Consider the following 19,570-nt stretch of genomic DNA (forward strand, 5'->3'; position numbering starts at 1 on the left):
AGATCTTTGAACAAATTATTAAACATCATATATGTAAGTACTTGGGTAAGAACACAGTAATTAAACAGAGCCAGCATGGGTTTGTAGCAAACAAGTCATACCAGACTAATATTTTTTACTTCTATGATGGAATCTCTGACTGTGTGGATCAAGGAACTGCGGTAGACTTCAGGAAATCTTTTGATAAAGTAACTTATATTATCCTTATTTATATAAAAAAGATGACCAAGTATGGGACTGACAAGGCTTTGGTTATGTGCATTCATAACTTCCTCTGTGATCATACTCAAAGAGTGGTAATAAATGGTTGCACATCCAATTGTATGTGTTTCAAGTAGGGTACCACAAAGTTCTGTCCTGGCCCCAGTGTAGTTCAATATTTTTATAAATGATCTAGATAAGGTAACTGAAGGTAAACTAATCAGATTTGCCCATGATGGAAAACTAGGAGGGATAGCTAACACTAAAGAAGACAGAGAAAGGATTCAGAAGGATCTAGATGAGCTTGAATAATGGGCAGCAACTAAGAAATGCAAGATTCTACATCCGGGCAAGATGAACCAAAATAACATCTACAGAATGGGTGGAATAGAACTAAGCAATAGCATGTATACTAATAGATCACAGAATGCACATAAGTCAACAGTGTGATGCAGCTGCAAAAAGAGGCAAACAGTTTTGGGATGTATTAAGAGAAGCATACAGTCTAGATTCTAGGCACCACATTTAAAAAAAAGACAGGGAAACTGGAGCAAGTTCAGAGAAGAGCTATCAGGATTATGAGTGGACTGCAAATATGTCCTAGGAGCATTGGCTAAAGGATCTGGGAATGTATAGCTTTCAAAAAAGAGGAGACTTAATAGTTGTGTACAAATATCTGAAGAAATGTCTCAATTACGCATGGAAACATGAGAAACAATGGAATGAAACTGAAAGGGAGAAGATACAGATTAAATATTAAAAAAAACTTTTTTTGACAGTGAGCAGAGGTGGTGAATTCTCCTCCAATTAAACTTTTCAAACAGAGGCTAGACAGACATCTGTCTGAGATGGTTTAGTGAATCCTGCATTGAGCAGGGGGTTGGATACGATGACCCTGGATGTCCCTTCCAACTCTAAGATTCTATTACATTCTACGATTTATTGATTATGTGGATCATGTGCCTTACCATACACAGGCAAACTTTATTACATTACAGAAAAGGAGAGTGCACAGTTATATGGATTACTGAACGGGAAAATAATTTAATAAAATAATTACCGTAGATTTTTACTGTATTTCATGGGAAAAAAAACAAAAGGCACAAAAAGTATAAGTTTCACAGTACCTCAAAAAATCCACCTTTAGCAGCAAAATGAACCGCATGATACCGCTGGTTATCAATAGCATTCACATCCCCTCCTTTCTGTAATATGCTGCGAACAACCTCCAGAGCTCCTTCTCTTGATGCTTCCATCAAAGCAGTGCGACCGGTTTTCTAAATGGAACCATATAACATTAATTTTATGCCATATTAAAAGGACTCCATCACCAAAAATGGTCAGGATCACTAAAGTGTGGATTTTTTAAACTTCTATTATTACATAAATCACATAAGTCTGTGTCCGGCACTGGAGTTTATTCTATGATCTGCTCCTTTCGCTTGAATGGGGTTGAACTGTGGGACCGGGCACTGGACCATTTACAGATTTTCAGCTGTGACCATAACTACAAACGACAGTACTGCACCAAATGTTTTGACTACCGTTTTTTCCACTGAACACATATTGGGGGATTAAGGCTACCAAAAAATAATCCTAGAAAACCCCTTGGAAATTCTTACTGGATTAAATGCACTGGGATTCGCTTCTTTCTCCAGCAATCTTAGACACATTTCTTTACAATCTCGAGCCTGTTCACATGCAGCCAGTAGCACCGGTATTCCTTCTGCTGATGTGTTATTGACATCAGCTCCGGAGGTTAACACCAATTGAAAGCAACGTAAATGTCTCTTACTCGGTGAGATACAGTAAAACAGAATTCCTGTGGATGAAGGAAAATAATCATTATTACAATAGAACACATGATTCGTGCTACATTTTCAACAAAATGGACGTAAAGCAATTACCTATTTTTTTTGACTATAAGACACACTTTTTAGCAAGAAAAAATCTTGCTAAAAAGTGTGTGCATCTTATAGTTTGGAGGCAGCTTCCTATGACCAAGGAGAACACCGACACCGTGTCCTTCCCGATCACTGAGAGAACTGTGCAGTGCAGCTCCTTCTCCTCTTGCTGAACAGTGAACACTCATCAATCTGACCAGTCTAGGGCAATAGATGAGGCTACCAGGACCTGTACATCACTACAACTACACAACTGCTGCAGGTCCTGACTAGCTGAAGGTCCCTTCAGGTTGTGTGATCAGTCACATACCTGGAAGGAACTTCAAAATGTGGCAGCGTATATATAGTGTGCATGTGTATGTGTGTGCGCAAGTGTTGATGTACTGCAGCAGATCCGTATAAGTGATGACGCAGCAGACCTGTGTGTTTTTATGTAGCAGAGTTGTGTGCGTTGGTATGGCAAAGCTGTATCTTTGTGTGTTTGCATGTAGCAGAACTGCATAGTTGTGTGTACTTAGCAGAGCGAATGCATATACAGTACTGTGAAAAAGTTTCAAAAGTGAAAATGCTTTAAAAAAAATAGAAGTTTTAATAGTTTATTTTTATCAATTAACAAAATTAAAGTGAATGAACAAAAGAGAAATCTAAGTTAAATTAATATTTGGTGTAATCTGACCACCCTTTGCCTTCAAAACAGTTTCAATTCATGTATTTACAATTGCGCCCAAGTATCTATAATATAACGCTGTAAGCGTCACTCTGTCCGAAGCCTTTATAGACTGCGCAAGCGCGATGCGCCTGCACAGTCTGGCTCCAGACAGAATGAGGCAGTCAGCGGTGAGGAGTGTGTATGGCGCCGGAGAAGGCGGTACCGTACACACTGCATACCGCCATCTCCGACGCCATACTTACATACTTACCTGACCGGGAGGAGCGTTACCGTGGCGCTTCTCTTCGGCCGGAGACTGGGGCGGGAGTGCGACCGGAATCGCGCATGCGCATAGCGCGATCCGGCGCCATTTTACTGAAGACACACTTGCAGTGTGTCTTCAGCAATATGGCGCCGGACAGCGCTATGGGCATGCGCGTACTCCGGCGCCAGACTCCTCCCCCGGCCTCCAGCAGAACGTGGTGACAGCGCTGGAGCACAGGAAAGAAGGGTGAGTATAAATGTTTTTGTTTTTTTTGTATGTGTGTAGTTTTAATAGGAGTGAGGGGACCATGCATACCAGGATAGGGGAGGTGAGAGGACCATGCTTAGCAGGACTGGGGGATGAGGGGTACCATGCATACCAGGATTGAATATGACAGGACCATACATACCAGGATGGGGGGATGAGGGGTACCATGCACACCAGGATAGGGGGGTGAGAGGACCATGCATAACAGGATTGGGGGATGAGGGAGTACAATGCATACCAGGATTGGGGGATGAAGGGTACCATGCATACCAGGATAGGGGGGGTGAGGGGTACCATGCATACCAGGATTGGGGGATGAGGGGTACCATGCATACCAGGATTGGGGGATGAGGGGTACCATGCATACCAGGATAGGGGGTGAGGGGACCATACATACCAGGATTGAGGGATGAGGGGTACCATGCATACCAGGATTAGGGGATGAGGGGTACCATGCATACCAGGATTGGGGGATGAGGGGTACCATGCATACCAGGACTGGGGGATGAAGGGTACCATGCATACCAGGATAGGGGGTGAGGGGACCATGCATACCAGGATCGGGGGGGGTGAGAGGACCTTGCATACCAGGATTTGGGGATGAGGGGTACCATGCATACCAGGATTGGGGGATGAGGGGTACCATGCATACCAGGATTGGGGGATGAGGGAGTGCCATGCATACCAGGATACGGGGTGAGGGGACCATGTATACCCGGATAGGGGGTTAGGGACCATGCATACCAGGATAGGGATGAGGGAGTCCCATGCATACCAGGATTGGGGGGTGAGAGGCCCATGTATACCTGGATAGGGAGTGAGGGGACCATGCATACCAGGATAGGGGGGTGAGAGGGCCATGCAAACCAGGATAGGGAGGGGTGAGAGGACCATGCATACCAGGATAGGGGGTGAGAGGACCATGCATACCAGGATTGGGGGGTGAGGGGGCCATGCATACCAGGATAGGGGGGTGAGGGTTACCATGCATACCAGGATTGGGGGATGAGGGGTACCATGCATACCAGCATAGGGGGTGAGGGGACCATACATACCAGGATAGGGCTGAGGGAGTACCATGCATACCAGGATTGAGGGATGAGGGGTACCTTGCATATCAGGATAGGGGGTGAGGGGACAATGCATACCAGGATAGGGATGAGGGAGTACCATACATACCAGGATTGGGGGGTGAGAGGACCATGCATACCAGGATTGGGGGATGAGGAGTACCATACATACCAGGATTGGGGGATGAGAGGACTATGCATATCAGGATAGGGGGTGAGGGGACCATACATACCAGGATAGGGGGTGAGGGGGCCATGCATACTAGCATTGGGGGTGAGGCGACCATGCATAGCAGGGGGGTGAGGGGACCATGCATACCAGGATGAAGAATGGGGTGCCATGCATACCAGGATTGGGGGTGGTGAGGGTACCATGCATACCAGGATAGGAATGAGGGGTGCCATGCATACCAGGATAGGGGGTGAGGGGACCATACATACCAGGATTGAGGGATGAGGGGTACCATGCATACCAGGATTAGGGGATGAGGGGTACCATGCATACCAGGATTGGGGGATGAGGGGTACCATGCATACCAGGACTGGGGGATGAAGGGTACCATGCATACCAGGATAGGGGGTGAGGGGACCATGCATACCAGGATCGGGGGGGTGAGAGGACCTTGCATACCAGGATTTGGGGATGAGGGGTACCATGCATACCAGGATTGGGGGATGAGGGGTACCATGCATACCAGGATAGGGATGAGGGAGTGCCATGCATACCAGGATACGGGGTGAGGGGACCATGTATACCCGGATAGGGGGTTAGGGACCATGCATACCAGGATAGGGATGAGGGAGTCCCATGCATACCAGGATTGGGGGGTGAGAGGCCCATGTATACCTGGATAGGGAGTGAGGGGACCATGCATACCAGGATAGGGGGGTGAGAGGGCCATGCAAACCAGGATAGGGAGGGGTGAGAGGACCATGCATACCAGGATAGGGGGTGAGAGGACCATGCATACCAGGATTGGGGGGTGAGGGGGCCATGCATACCAGGATAGGGGGGTGAGGGTTACCATGCATACCAGGATTGGGGGATGAGGGGTACCATGCATACCAGCATAGGGGGTGAGGGGACCATACATACCAGGATAGGGCTGAGGGAGTACCATGCATACCAGGATTGAGGGATGAGGGGTACCATGCATATCAGGATAGGGGGTGAGGGGACAATGCATACCAGGATAGGGATGAGGGAGTACCATACATACCAGGATTGGGGGGTGAGAGGACCATGCATACCAGGATTGGGGGATGAGGAGTACCATACATACCAGGATTGGGGGATGAGAGGACTATGCATATCAGGATAGGGGGTGAGGGGACCATACATACCAGGATAGGGGGTGAGGGGGCCATGCATACTAGCATTGGGGGTGAGGCGACCATGCATAGCAGGGGGGTGAGGGGACCATGCATACCAGGATGAAGAATGGGGTGCCATGCATACCAGGATTGGGGGTGGTGAGGGTACCATGCATACCAGGATAGGAATGAGGGGTGCCATGCGTACCAGGATAGGAGGGTGACAGCACATACCAGGATGGGAGACCATATACCAATTAAAATGCTCGCCACCCAGGCGTAGAACGGGTTCATAGCTAGTTTATTATAAGGAACTCAGCAGTGAGGTTGTTCTAAACATCTTGTAACACTAACCAAAGATCTTCTGTAGATGTAGACTTGCGTAAATCCATCTGTCTCCTCAGGACTCATTGGTCTTCTTTAAAGGAGATGTCTGGTCTTGGGGCAGACTTGGGGTACAGGCTTTTATTTGAAGGAACTGCGCAGTGAGGTTGTTCTAAACATCTTGTAAAACTAATCAAACAACTTTTGCAGATGCAGACTTGCGTAAATCCATCTGTCTCCTCAGGACTCATTGGTTTTCTTTAAAAAGGATGTCTGGTCTTGGGGCAGACTTGTGAATCCTCACAGAATGAACAAATGGCGGCGCCGGGAGATGGGCGCGGCATTGCTCTATGCAAAAGTATTGAGCAAGGCCACAAAAATCTAGTCGGAATGTGGCCGGAAATATGCAAATCGTATATTTGTGGTCACATGACTGCTCACTCCTGGCAGTAGATAATCCCTAACCTGACGTAACACACATTTGTGAGTTACGCCCGAACAACTATTTAGGTTTTACATCTGGTCTTTTTTGTAAATGGTTAAAGAAGATGTGAAGTGAAACAACAAAAGAGTCATACTTGTGGGTAGTTTTTACATGGTACTAAAATTTTGGAGAATTAGTCCTTTAAAGGAGTTGTCCAGCCTTAGGCTACAAGTCTGTTGCCACCCTATGTGACTGAAGACATGTGAATTCTCATAACACGAGCACTGAATGCTGTGAGGATTCTTTGGTGCTGGCACCGTGAGTGGGTGGTCATGTGGCCACAAGTATGCAATTTGCATACTTCCAGCCACATTCCAACTAGTCTATATCCAGCCTACTCAATGCACCCATTACATACTGGCGTCCATGCATATGCTGCTCATGGCGCAGGGGAAACCTCACAGTGCGCAGTGCGCGCGATGTGGGGATTCACAAGTCTGAAGTGAGTTTTAAGCTATAAGCTGAAGATAATTCTTAACGACATTGGCTGTATGTTTGTGGTCATTGTTCTGCTTCAGAATAAAGTTAGTACTTAGTAGCGCAACTGTGAATCCAGCACTAGGGTGAGAATAAACACTTACTAGGAGTGATAGTCCATATGTATGTGTCTGTGTCCCTTTCTCTCACACTACTTCTCCCTCTCCGCTCTAAAGACTTTAATAATCTGCTGTACCCTGATCTGTCAGTGTGCTGGGATTCTGGCTTGTCTGGAGACAATTCTTAGTGAATTACCAGTTCAGCACATAGGTAGAGGCGAAGAATGGTCTCATAGGTGAAGAAAGAATCATATTTCTGTGATCAACTATAACAGAAAGATTTATATATTTGTTTGCATGATTGATTTATGCCAAGTTTGTTAAATCAACATCACCCATCTAAGGCCTGGAGATATATGTCATAGGGATTGTACTTTAGTTGTTTAAATTGAATTACGGTACTTTCTGTTCCTACCATCTCAAAACTAAAAGAAAAGTGTGCAGTACTCCAAAAATAATGAAAAGAAGCGACTTGATTAGTCCATTTGGTGTGGCAACGTTTTCAAGCTGTCCACAGCCAAAAGTTGTCACACCAGATGAACTAATAAAGTCCCTTCTTATTATTTTTAGAGTGCTGCCTACTTTTCTTGTAATATATATGCAATAAAAAAGTCAGGTCAAAATCTGATAACTAATGTGTCAATGGTTTAAAAACATCACCAGACGATTTTCAATGTAGACGGGTGTGAAGATTTAGTCTTGTCACCTGTCACGTAAGCAATGAACATCCAAAAAATTAGCTAGTCATACACAGTCTTAAGGACTAACTAATCCATAATTCCAACATATCTTGCACCCTTTTAACTAGAAATCCAATTTCACCATGATAAAATTATATAATATAAACTTTCTACAGAACTATAGGTACAATAAAACCTGATACACAATTAAAACAAATTGTTGCAAAACAATTACCTTTTCCTTCTTTATTCATAATTGTCATGTCAGCCTGGGCCTCCAGAAGAACCTCCAGCACTAAGTCATGACCTAACTCTGTAGCCTTCATAGCTGGTGTACATCCCTTTAAGTCTTGCATGTTAGGGTTGGCTCCATGGATTAGCAAGAAGTGACACATGTCCACGTTATTGGCCACGGCAGCCAAGTGTAAAACGCCATCTCCATTTTGGGGTTCAGTGAGGTTTATAAGGTTTGGGACGCCAAGTTTGGTGAGTTTTTCGATCTGCTCTTTGTCTTGCTGACGGACGCACTGAAGAACTTTGTAGATCTGTAGAGTTTCGAGTCTTCCTTTTGCTACAGATGATTCTAATGCCATTTGTTGTACAATCTGGGGAGTTTCTGTAGACATAATTTACAATAAAGATTACATTTCATCAGTAACACTACAATAACACCCACAACAAAAAGTCCAAAATACCATTTCCTACATTATTGCAAAGCAAATTGGTCTCACTTTGCTCCGTCCTCCTTCAGCAGATAGGAACTTACGAGTTATTGCCCAGTTTTACATTTACCTTCCTCTTCCCGTGGCAAGATCTGCAATTTAGATTTAGGTAATGTTCTTCTATATCCAAACCCAAAGCCTCAAAAGTAGCAGCTTAGAATGTCATTACCAAAGTTATTACTGTATGTTCAGGGCAATTGGTCTTCAACTTGTCTCTCTCCAGTAGTTATAAACTAAACCTCCCCTCCTGCCCTCGCAGCGTATGACTGGTAAAGAATTCTGGAGAGAGAATTTTCGGAGCAAGTCAGACATCAGAATTTTTGGGAATTGATTAAAATTGTTTTCTGTAATATTTGTCAGGCTCACAATCACTAGTTCTCCAAACTATTTTCTTTCACCTTCTAGCACATAGTATAATATTGCGTTCCTGAATTCTCTGAGTCCCAATACCGATTCATCTACGTCATGTGCAGAAAAAAAATGGCATGAATGTTTTTACGGGATATGGACACTTTTGGGGCAATTATACTTATATGCATTTTTTTTTGCCTAAAATGCAACAACCAATTGGTTCTGTGTACAGCCGACTGACAGGCACTTTGCGGCCCGGAGCAGCCTGTGTAAATGGGCCATAACAGTGGGATACCTTCTAATTACTGTTGGGCGTCCTTAAAAAAAAGCATATAAAATATTTTTCACTTTTTATGTATTGTACATTTTGCGATTAGCTTCCGTTATACAACTCATTTGCTTTGGAAATGTTAAACCCAATAGAAACGTTACTTTTCCAACACAACCGTGTCATTGTATTACGCGATCATGGGTGATAAGAGTGACTGGAGTTATTTGCCCCTCTATCGGATTGTACTGTAGGGGAAAATGTCCCTAACTGAGTTAATCTAAAATCTCTTGATAATATTGTTCTTCTTTTGGATCAATAGATATTCAGGGAACTTTGTCACATGGAGAGCTGCTCTGTGACGTGCTTACATATGGAAACCATTCTTTGAAATCAACGTCATTGTTCCCAATCATCGATTGAACTAGCAAAATCCAATGGTGCCTAAGAGATATGAAAATATAACTCTAAAGGTTTTTCAACTTTGACCAGAGTGGAATCCAAATAATGGACAGTGCCGCTCAAAGTGTTTTCCCAGTAATTAAGATATCAGATATCCACAGGATAAGTGATAAATGTATGGCCCTTGCGCTATGACCCTTCTCGACCTCAAGAATGAGCCCCTTGTCTGAACAGAGTGCGAGGGTGTTTGTGTAATCACAATGCTATGTACTACGTGTCTACAGGAAAGAGAGTGTGCCTATGTGACCACTGAACCTATGAAGTGAATATAGTGGTGGTCAAACATGAGCACTACTACTCCATTCACACAGGGAACTCTCAGACCCCTATTTTCAGGATAAGTGGGGTTTTCAGTAGTCGGACTCCTAGCTGTCATACATTCATCATCTATCCTGTGAATAGGTGATAAATGCATTTAGTGGTAAACGCCTAGAATTACCTAAATTACACCAAAGTTGACCAAAACTCTAATGAATGTGTGGCACCCCTGAGAGTTCAGTCGCCACAGAGGTACTGCACCTCCTCCTGAGGTGTGGTACCCCACCTTCCAGGTAATGTGGAGACACCTGACCACACTCCAACACCTGCATCCCACACAACATAGTAGTGTAGCAAAGCACCCTTTGGTGGCTCCTGGAACACGAAGCGTGCTGGGAGGCGGGTGGAGTTTAGTTTGCACTAAAAGAGCGGGAAGAGGATAGGATTTGGTCAGTTAGTCACAGGAGTCTGACGAGGTCAGTCGGTGAAAGGAGATCACCTGAGTGGGATGGATGAAGGAAGTGCTGCAGCCGACCTCAGTGATCTGGGTCCGCTGGCACAAGAGAGGAACATTGATAGAAATCCTGACTCTCCATAAGAAAGAAAGGATTAGTAAGGAACGTGAGGAGAATAAGAGAACAAGGGCCAGGGTAGCGTAAGGCCGGGGTCCGGTCCCCGAGGTTGTATGGATACTAATGGTCCTGCAGCAGACACCGGAGGAATAGAAGTAGTGACCACTTTATTGCCACACCAGACTTGGGGGTACAACAGCAATGTGTGTGAGCCGGGACTAGGTAGAAGGAGTCCCCGAAGTAGGCTACAGCTGTCTGCCGTACAAGTAGAGTTCATAGGAACATCTGACAGGAGGAACTTCAGTGTAACTCAGTACTGTGAGTACTTCACTCAAAGGCGCTAAGAGGGAGACGTTCAGAAAAGGCACATATGTTGGCGGAGTGTTGGAAAGGAGTACTTCATCTTGCCTGGAAGTTGGCTGAGTTCCTGACCCAGAGGACACGGCACGGATGCGGGCACCTGTACCACAACAGACTGTGAGTAAAGCTTTGGAACTACATGCCCTGGTGTCCTCCACTTATTCCTGTGCCAGCCTGCCCGACACCGCTACATCCCTCCTGCGCCCGACACTACACCATCTAAGTGTCACTTCACCTACACTGCCCTGGGACTACAGCCCTGCCTGTGGAGGGCTATAACATCATTGCTGCACTACACCATCTGTCCCAGAGGATCTGTCTGCAGCGTCGGCTTAACATTTGCCGAACACCACAGGTGGCGTCACGAATCACTTATAAACTTTCACCACCATAAGCACACTGAAACAACGCCTTTTGCAATGGAGCCCCAGGGCCACGGACCGGGTCACTGCTGCCGTGACAACTCCTGTTGAGAATATCAACCAGCCTGGTACCGAGTACCCCACAGCCCTGGCGAGTGAGGGCACTCCAAATATATCAAAATTTAGCCTCAATTTGCACCACTTAAAATGTTATACATAACTTGTGCCACACTAATTATGTATACCTGCTATGCCTTACTCCACAAGTGAGTGTGGTTTAGTGAACAGGGTCATGGCTTAAAATAAAACAACATTTGTCAAAACGTATAAAAATATTGCAGTAAATTAGGGTTGTAGGTGAGAGGAAGGGTGTCAGGCAGAGAATGTGACCTGTGCGTAATTAGCAGGATGGAACAAGTATGATGTCCATGAGGCTTTATCGTCTTCAACAGGTGATTGCCACCAGGCTCAGTTCTTCTCGCCTTCATAAATGTGAGAAAGAAGGGATATGGTAGAGTGTGGCGCCCCTGAGGCTCAGTCACCACAGAGGTACTGCACCTTCTCCTAAGGTGTAGTGCCCCACCAACTAGGTAGGTTGGGAACTCCTTTCCACACTCCAACACTCGCACCCCACACAACAGGGTAGTTCTGCACATCCACAGTGAGGTGTCTCTCTCCTCCTAGACATTAGGAGTGCCTTGGTGGTTCCCTGCATGGAACACTGGATGTGCTGGGAGGTGGGTGGAGTTGAGATCCATATAAAAGGTTTGGAAGGTTTAGAATTACAGGTTCAGTCTGACAGAAGGTCAGGCGGGTAGGAAGCCACTCAGCCAGGAGTGAGGATCCCTAGAAGGAGGAAGGAGTGCTGCAGCTGCCTCAGTGATCTGAGCCAGCTGGCACGGGAAAGGAAAGAAGGAGAAGGACATAGAACTGCAACCTAAGCTTCCATAGGAAAGAGGAGTAGAGAGAACAGAGAGGAGTTGTGGGTTAGAAGAGGAACCCTGCCTAAAGGTTCTCAGCGCAAGGCCGGGGCCCGGTCCCCGAGGTTGTATGGACACTTATGGTTCTGCAGCAGACACCGGTGGAGTAGTTGGCTGTAAATGCACTACTCCCATCTTGGGGCACAACAGCAACTGAATAGAGAGCCAAGATTCCGGAGAAGGGAGTCCCCGATAGAGGCTACAGCTGTCTGCCATACGAGTAGAGTTGTTAGGAACATCTGACAGGAGGAACTCCAGAGTACCACGGTATTGGAGAGATTCACACTAAGAGGCGCATTGGCGGAGTCGTTCAGGAAAGGTACATGTTGGCGGAGTGTTGGAGAGGAGAATCCTGACTTGCCCGGGAGGTTGATTGAGTCTCTGCCCCGGAGGACACGGCATGGAAGCGGGCACCAGTGGGTACCAAGAACTGTGAGTAAAGCGTTGAAACTGCAAGCCCTGGTGTCCTCCATTCCTTCTTGCGTCCGCCAGCACTGCTACATCCCCTGCGCCGGACACTACACCATCAAAGTGTCCCCACATCTACACTGCCCTGTGGTTACAGCTTCACCTGTGGGGAGCTACACCATCTATGCTGCAACACACCATCAGCCCCAGAGGATCTGCACGCAGTGTTGGCTTAACACCTTGCTTGCCAAACACCACAGGTGGCGTCACGAACTATTCCATTCCATTAACTACAAACAACCATTGATTTGGGCGCCCAGGGCCACGGACCGGGTCACCGCTGCTGTGACAAATCCCACTGACACCGGCCCGGTACCGAGTACCCCACAGCCCTGGGAGGGCGACCCAAGAGCAATCTGTGTAAAATGGAGGTCAGCATGGTAGAGCAGTCTGTAAAAATAAGAGTTACATGGAGTGGTTACTGTCAGAAAGGAACATTTGTGGAGCAGTCTGTATAAAGGGGAGGATCATAATGGAGAGGTGATCTGCAGCCGTTCTTTCTGGGTAATGGGGGGAAGCAGCTGAGTCCAGTGACCGCTAAACCACAACTGATTTTTGCTGCAGGTGCCCGCTCTATGTGCCAAACATGGAGGCATTATTAGAGGAGAAAGAGGCACATACAATTGTTTGATGACAAAGAGCTAGCAGTAGGAACGTTTTGGATAGCATGGTGGTTCAGTGGTTAGCACTATAGCTTTGCAGCACTGGGGTCCTGTGCTCAAACGTTCAAATCCCACCAAGGACAACATCTGAAAAAAGTTTGTATGTTCTGCCTATTGTAACATTGGTGGGTGTGGACTATGGCCTCCACAGTACATACAAACGTACTCTCTGCACCTCCACTGTCGTTCCTGTACAGAAGATCTGGCCCACACAACCTGCATCGACTCAGTGGCAGGTGGTGTGATTTGTGGTAGCAAAATAAACTGGAGGTTTGGAGTTAGTCTGGGTGGTCTTCTGGCAAGATGAGAAGCTGCCGCTTGTTTCTGAGCTCGCTAATGGAAGCAGGGATGTATCCTAGGAGCCAGGTGAATAAAGACATCCAGCGTGTATGGTAAGTCTCTGCCAGCCAACTCATCCTTGAGGCAACCCAACAGGCCTTGCCAGAAGGTTGACACCAGAGCCTCTTCGTTCCAAACCAGCTCTGCCGCCAAGGTATCTGTGACAAGTAGAAGCTGAACTGATAATCTAAAAGACGCTCCCAAATGGAGTTTGCCCAGGCCAGGGCTTCTCCAGACAGCAGAGAGACCATAAACGCTATCTTGGACTAGTCTGAAGGAAAGAGGTGAGCGTGGAGTGTAAAATGGATCTGACACTGATTGATTGATGAAGCCTTGGCTCTCCTTGGGGTCTCCATCGCAGCTGGACAGAAGTGGAAGCTGGAGCTCAGCAGTTGCACCAGAACCTGGTTCATTATACAGTTCCATAGGAGAGGTTGACTGACCAGAGGAGGTTTAGCCTGACACAGTGGAAGCAGAAGGCATGGCAGAAATAGCGATGGACAGACCCTGCAGCTGGGTTGCCAACACATTGATTGCCTGCATCATCTGATCCTGATGCTCACAGGAGAAGCACACCTGCTCGTACTTGTACATTAGACTTGGGTCTGGAGCAGAGAGGTCAGGACAAATGAATAGTCAAATTGGGTCAGAAAACAGGGGAGACAATACAAGAAAGCACTTTGCAGGAATCTAGGCAGAGATTGAACTACAACCTTGGATCAGGCAAGGAGTGTTGAAAGGACCTGACTAATAAATCCTCTGCTGCTTGGGGATAGGTTAGAGAATCTCACCACTGCAAGACATAATGGGGTTAAATGCCTGCAGAAAATGACCACGCCTCACTATAGCCAGGTGGAGACTTACTAGCAACAGGAGGATACAGCAGTGTTGGTAACGCTGCAAGAGACAGCTCAGTGAGACAGCCCACGACTGGGGAGAGCAGAGCGATGACCGTAGTGAGTAGTACCACCCGTGCGAGTAGCTGGCATGACAGTAGTACAGCAGTTGTTTAACCCCTTGGTGTTAGAGACAGGTGCCAGCTCAGCTTCTAGGCCATTTTTAGCTAGATTTGCCTTGGAGACTCTGAACACAGATGTACACAGAGTACAAGTGAACACTATACTTTTCATTGCTGCTGCAATATTTTAATAAAGGTTTGATTAATGTAGTGATGATGACATTTTTTTATGCCAAACCTGAAAAACTGCTTACTGAATATACCTGCAGGAAATTGTGCAAGATTGTTCATTACTAAGAAGCAACAGACAATCTGGCGCCAATGGAATAGCACCAGGAAGAATGGCAGCACATTCCTCCTCAATTGTGAAACGTTCTATCCAAATATTATGTATAGGTGAAATTACCTATTAAAGAAAATTACGGTACACGGAAATCAAGTCTGCCTGTGGAGCTACTGAGACCTAGTAAGGTGAGAACGAACACAGAAACACTATTCTGCGCCATTTGTTCCACACTGGCAGGGAGTGTGCGGGATCAGGAGATTCATGCACAGGTGTCACATTTGCATAAAATGTTTTCAAACTCAACACAGACAGCTTATTTAACACAAAGTAAAATAAATTGTGGGAGCAGCACATTGCAGGATTGTTCCCATCTTCTGCAGGAGCACACCGTTCACCAGCCTCCCGATTCCTACAGAGCTGTGTGCTCCTCCCTTATTGACAGTTGGGACGCACTGCATCGTCGTGACAGTGCTCTCTGATGTTGCTCTCAAGGGCAACTTTGACTCAGGGATATCAGATGAGCCCAACTGCACTGAAACTGGTTGCGATCAGGAGCTAACAGTGCGCTCCAGTGATCCCAGCCAGCTTCAGATCAGCACTTACAAGCTCTATTAGAAAGAGCTTGTAAGCACTGCTGATAGACTGCAGTACTGGCTGGTAGTCTATGCAATTACCCTTAGATAATGCATTAAAAATCCCTGCATTCTTGAGCACAGAGATAATTTTTAAGTACATTTCAAAGTTTCAAAGCACTTTGACATTTTACCAATTAAGGACCAAGGACCATTAGACAACCAAAGCAATTAAAAGAAGATAAGAAATGCTTCGATGCTTGCAAATCAGTAAATTAATTCTGCCTTTTGTAACCAATACAGATCCAACCACAAAATCACTAGCTCCTGAGATTAATTGGTAATAAGATTAAGTGGTTACGATTAAGACCAGTACACGATCAAAACACATAAACATGATCTTATCAGCCATTCTGTATAATGCACTATTTAATAAGAACAAAACAAAGATTGGAATTATATGATACCAACAGCTTTTCTTCTTCATATTACCATGAGGCAACCCCTTTAATGACTACGTAAGTTTGCCATTATGGAGATAAAATAGATAAGTTATTGGTGTGGGTCCAGGACTTGGGCTTCCGAGTGATGGGGTGCCATATCTTCTGGATCCTTCAAATTTGGGCAGCCTTGTACAACACCAGCGTCTCTGAATGCCTCTGTTCCTCGAACCCGGCAGGGACGGCGACTTACTCATCGCCTAGGCCAGGGTTCTCCAACTCCAGTCCTCAAGGCCCACCAGCAGATCATGTTTTCAGGATTTCCTTAGTATTGCCAAGGTTATAATTGCTTCACCCGTGCAATACAAAGGAAATCCTGAAAACATGATCTGTTGGTGGGCCTTGAGGACTGGAATTGGGGAACCCCAGCCTAGGCCGCCCTGCTGCATTTCCTGCTTTGTCTTCTATGTCCCAGGCTCTTTGTGCACAACCCAGGTTCTCTGACAGAGTGCTTAGGGCACGTGCTTCCTGTCTCTTAAAGAGACAGCGCACACATTTGTAATGTGTCCCCAGCCAACAGCTAGGAGGCACTTAATACATAAGGCACCTCCACCTGTTGGGAGGTGCCTGAGCAACAATTGCACCAGTCCAATTAAACCAGTTCTTCTTTCCACTATCTGTCTTGTCTGAGACAATCTGGAAACCATTCCAGCAGTACCTGAACCCTAAACCGCTCCGGCACTATCTGAGCCTGAAATCCCTACTACTAGTTCTAGTTCCAGAGTCTGTCCCATCTGAACAAGCATCTACGCTAGTACCATCTGTATTCGGTCCTGTCTTGGATTCCAAGTCCAGTTCTGCTGTCCTGAACCTTGGGGTCAGCTGCTATGGTACCGGGATTTGTCCTGGAGTAGTACTTGGTGTTCATCTGGGCTCAAGTCTTACCCCACCATCAGGTGCTCTAGAGAAAACGCAATTGGTCAGTTATTCACACTCCACCAGGCTCTCCTTTGCCCGTGACATAGTGGGTCCACGATCCATAAATGGGTAGGTAACCCACCCCATGATCCCTCCAATCACATTTTCTGACACATGACAAAATGAGAATTATTATACTGAACATACATTCAGTGATACAGTTCCATAGAATTGACCTTTAAAGAAGCACTCCTCCTCCTCCCAAAGTTTTTTTCCTCTTAATATATTTCAATCGTCATATTATATAGCGCTTTGTACTTACAATGACTCATTTTGCCTTTCTGACCATTAGATTCTTCACTTTCCTCTGCTCTATATAGAAACAGGAAATCCAGGAAAAGAGACCTCCTGTTTGTACATAGAGCTTAAGATCAGCTAGTCAGTTTTCAATCACGTGATGTCATAGACCTAATGGAAAAGTGAAAAAATAACTGTGTGGAAAGGCAAAATGAGCAATTATAAGTACACAGTGCTATATAATAGGATGACTATAATATAGTAAAAGGATAAAAATGTTGATGGGAGGAGGGCTTCTTTAATTTACCTTGAACTGTGTTCACTAAATAAATGAATCAAGAATTAACTTTTGTTAAGGGATGGGGAAACAAGGATGGCTCCCCTTTCTCTCACTAAATGTTTCTCAAAATGTACATCAATGTTTGTTTGTTTTAAAATGTTAAAACAATACAAATTATTGGAACAAGAATTCTTTTGAGTATTGTATTCTTTCTCACAGCCAGCAGATGGTGCCACTATATAGGTAATACAACTGATTATCTTTATACGAGGACACTTCTACAAAACTTTCCTTATTTATTTATTTTTACATAATGGAATTGAACTAGAATAAGTTTCAATACATGCCAAAAAGCCAAGAAATTGCAATCTATTGATGAAGGAGCTGCTGATGTTTCCTCTGTATGGAGATGTCTTCAAAGACTATTGGTAAAGGGGATTCCCATCTAAGCAACTGATGGCATAAATGTAGGACACTCCATTACTCTCTAATTGGCAGGGTGAGACTGAAACTTCTAGTGAGAAGGAGCCCCCACCATTTATGATAAGGGCTGATCACCTATAGAATGTTGGGTTTTTTTTGGACAGAGTCACTTTCGTACCGAATTTGGGAAAGACTGAAATTCCGCTCCATTACCTTCCAGATGGCAGCAGTGCTGGGCGGAGGAACTACTAAAAGATCGTCATCTCCATTCTCGTAATTAATGTGGATCTCAGCAGTCAAACTCCCACTGATTAGCAGTGTTGGCATGTCCTGATTAGCAGTGCTGGGATATCCTGCTAAGGCCTGTTTCACACTTCAGTTTTTGTCCATCAGTCAAGATCCGCCGTTTTGCAAAAAAAACGGGTCCGCTATTTTGTTTGGCGGATCCGTTTTTTTCACCATTGAGTTGCATTACTGGCGGATCTTGACGGATGGCCATCAGTTGGATCCGTTTTTTTGCGGATCCGCCAAAATGTTGCCGTCCGCCGACATGCCCGAACGGAGCATGTAACGTTTTTTCGGCCGGCAGGATCCGCACTTCACACTGCGCATGCCCGAAAGTCTTCACTCAGCCTGAAATTTAACCCTAAAGTCTGTTCTGGCGGCTGAAAAAATCTCTCTCTCTCTCTCTTCCTTATTCTTCATTCATCGGATCCGTCAAAAAAAAAAAAACGGTCCGGTGGCATCCGTTCACATCAGTTAGCAACGGATCCGCTTTCCGCCATTTTGGCGGATTTTCTGACACAAAAAAACTGAAGTGTGAAACAGGCCTTAACTGAGGGGGCTCCTACCGGGCGACCGCCTACTTCTCCCATCATCCATTGTATAGACAGGGATCCCCTGCGGAGCTGCTGCATGTCCGATGCATGCTAGCTGTTTTACACCGCAGGCACCGGATGCTAATTGCTGCGACTGGAGCTTGCACTGGTTGCAGCAGTTTAACCTCTAAGATGCCGTGGTAAGCAGTGACCTTGGCATCGGAGTGGTTAAATGGGTGCAGGCGTTTGGTCACACACTTTGGGCTGGCAACCTGATGGGTTGTTTTATGGCAGCCAGGGGCCCCAATTTGGACCTTCGCCATGGAACCTCTAGATTTCTGTGCATGTCCCTGGCGGTGTGCTGGGCGGGGAGCGCTGTATCAGTGCTGTCCTGTATAGCATGGCAGAGTGGGGGTTCTCACCCCGGTATTGGGGGTAGAAGTGGGCCGGCATGCTAAGTACAGGGCCTAACTGGCGCCAAGGCCGCATGAGGTCACGGCTGTGATGTCACACGCGCCTTGACCATGTGATGCTCCTCGACCAATCAGACCTGGAGGTGCTGGAATTTTGCACACGGTGCCAGCCGGACCCCGCGGTGCCGTCACATTTCCTCCATCACCATGGCATTGTTACTATATGTCGGGTGACTCCACGTCAGCCGCGTACCACAGGCAGACGCACCCAGGGAAATGGCCAGGAGAGTTTTGGAATTGTTTTTCCATGCACCAAAAGAAGATTCATGGGTGATAATAAAATGTGTCCAGTCCCTCCCATTTATCAGAAATGTAAAGTTTCTGTCACCTCTGGTCCAACCCGAAACAATCTATGTGAGAGGCTTCTGCTGCTCAGAAGTCCCTGCTGTATCCCCTCCTTACAGATCAGCTGGTTATTACCTGCCTGTAGTCGGGGGTCCCCGGCCTCCTCCTGCCCGGCCCCAGGCTCCCGGAGACGGGGCTGCATTCCTCCAGCCGGAGACAAGTGCTAGGAAGGACGCGGAGCTCCGTCGCCATAGTAACCGTGACACAGCGTAGCGATGTCTGCTGACGGACTGCGCGTGCGCGGCCTGCTGCGCTCATGGCG

General features: G+C 46.2%; 1 protein-coding gene across 1 annotated transcript in view; it reads right to left on the reverse strand.

Annotated features, from left to right (window-relative positions):
- ANKEF1 (ankyrin repeat and EF-hand domain containing 1) overlaps nt 1-19,510 on the reverse strand; it is a 74,197-nt gene extending 54,687 nt beyond the window's left edge. Inside the window, exons 1-4 of the mRNA XM_073553838.1 lie at nt 19,384-19,510; nt 7,930-8,310; nt 1,824-2,023; nt 1,329-1,478 (exon numbers count right to left, since the gene is read on the reverse strand). Coding sequence (XP_073409939.1) covers nt 1,329-1,478; nt 1,824-2,023; nt 7,930-8,310; nt 19,384-19,450 — 798 coding nt within the window. The 5' untranslated portion in view covers nt 19,451-19,510. The remainder of the gene's footprint in view (nt 1-1,328; nt 1,479-1,823; nt 2,024-7,929; nt 8,311-19,383) is intronic.
- Between the last annotated feature and the right edge of the window lie 60 nt (nt 19,511-19,570).

The sequence above is a fragment of the Dendrobates tinctorius genome, unplaced genomic scaffold (genome assembly GCF_039654945.1).
Source record: "Dendrobates tinctorius isolate UK_male_01 unplaced genomic scaffold, ASM3965494v1 ptg000203l, whole genome shotgun sequence".
Classification (NCBI taxonomy): domain Eukaryota; kingdom Metazoa; phylum Chordata; class Amphibia; order Anura; family Dendrobatidae; genus Dendrobates; species Dendrobates tinctorius.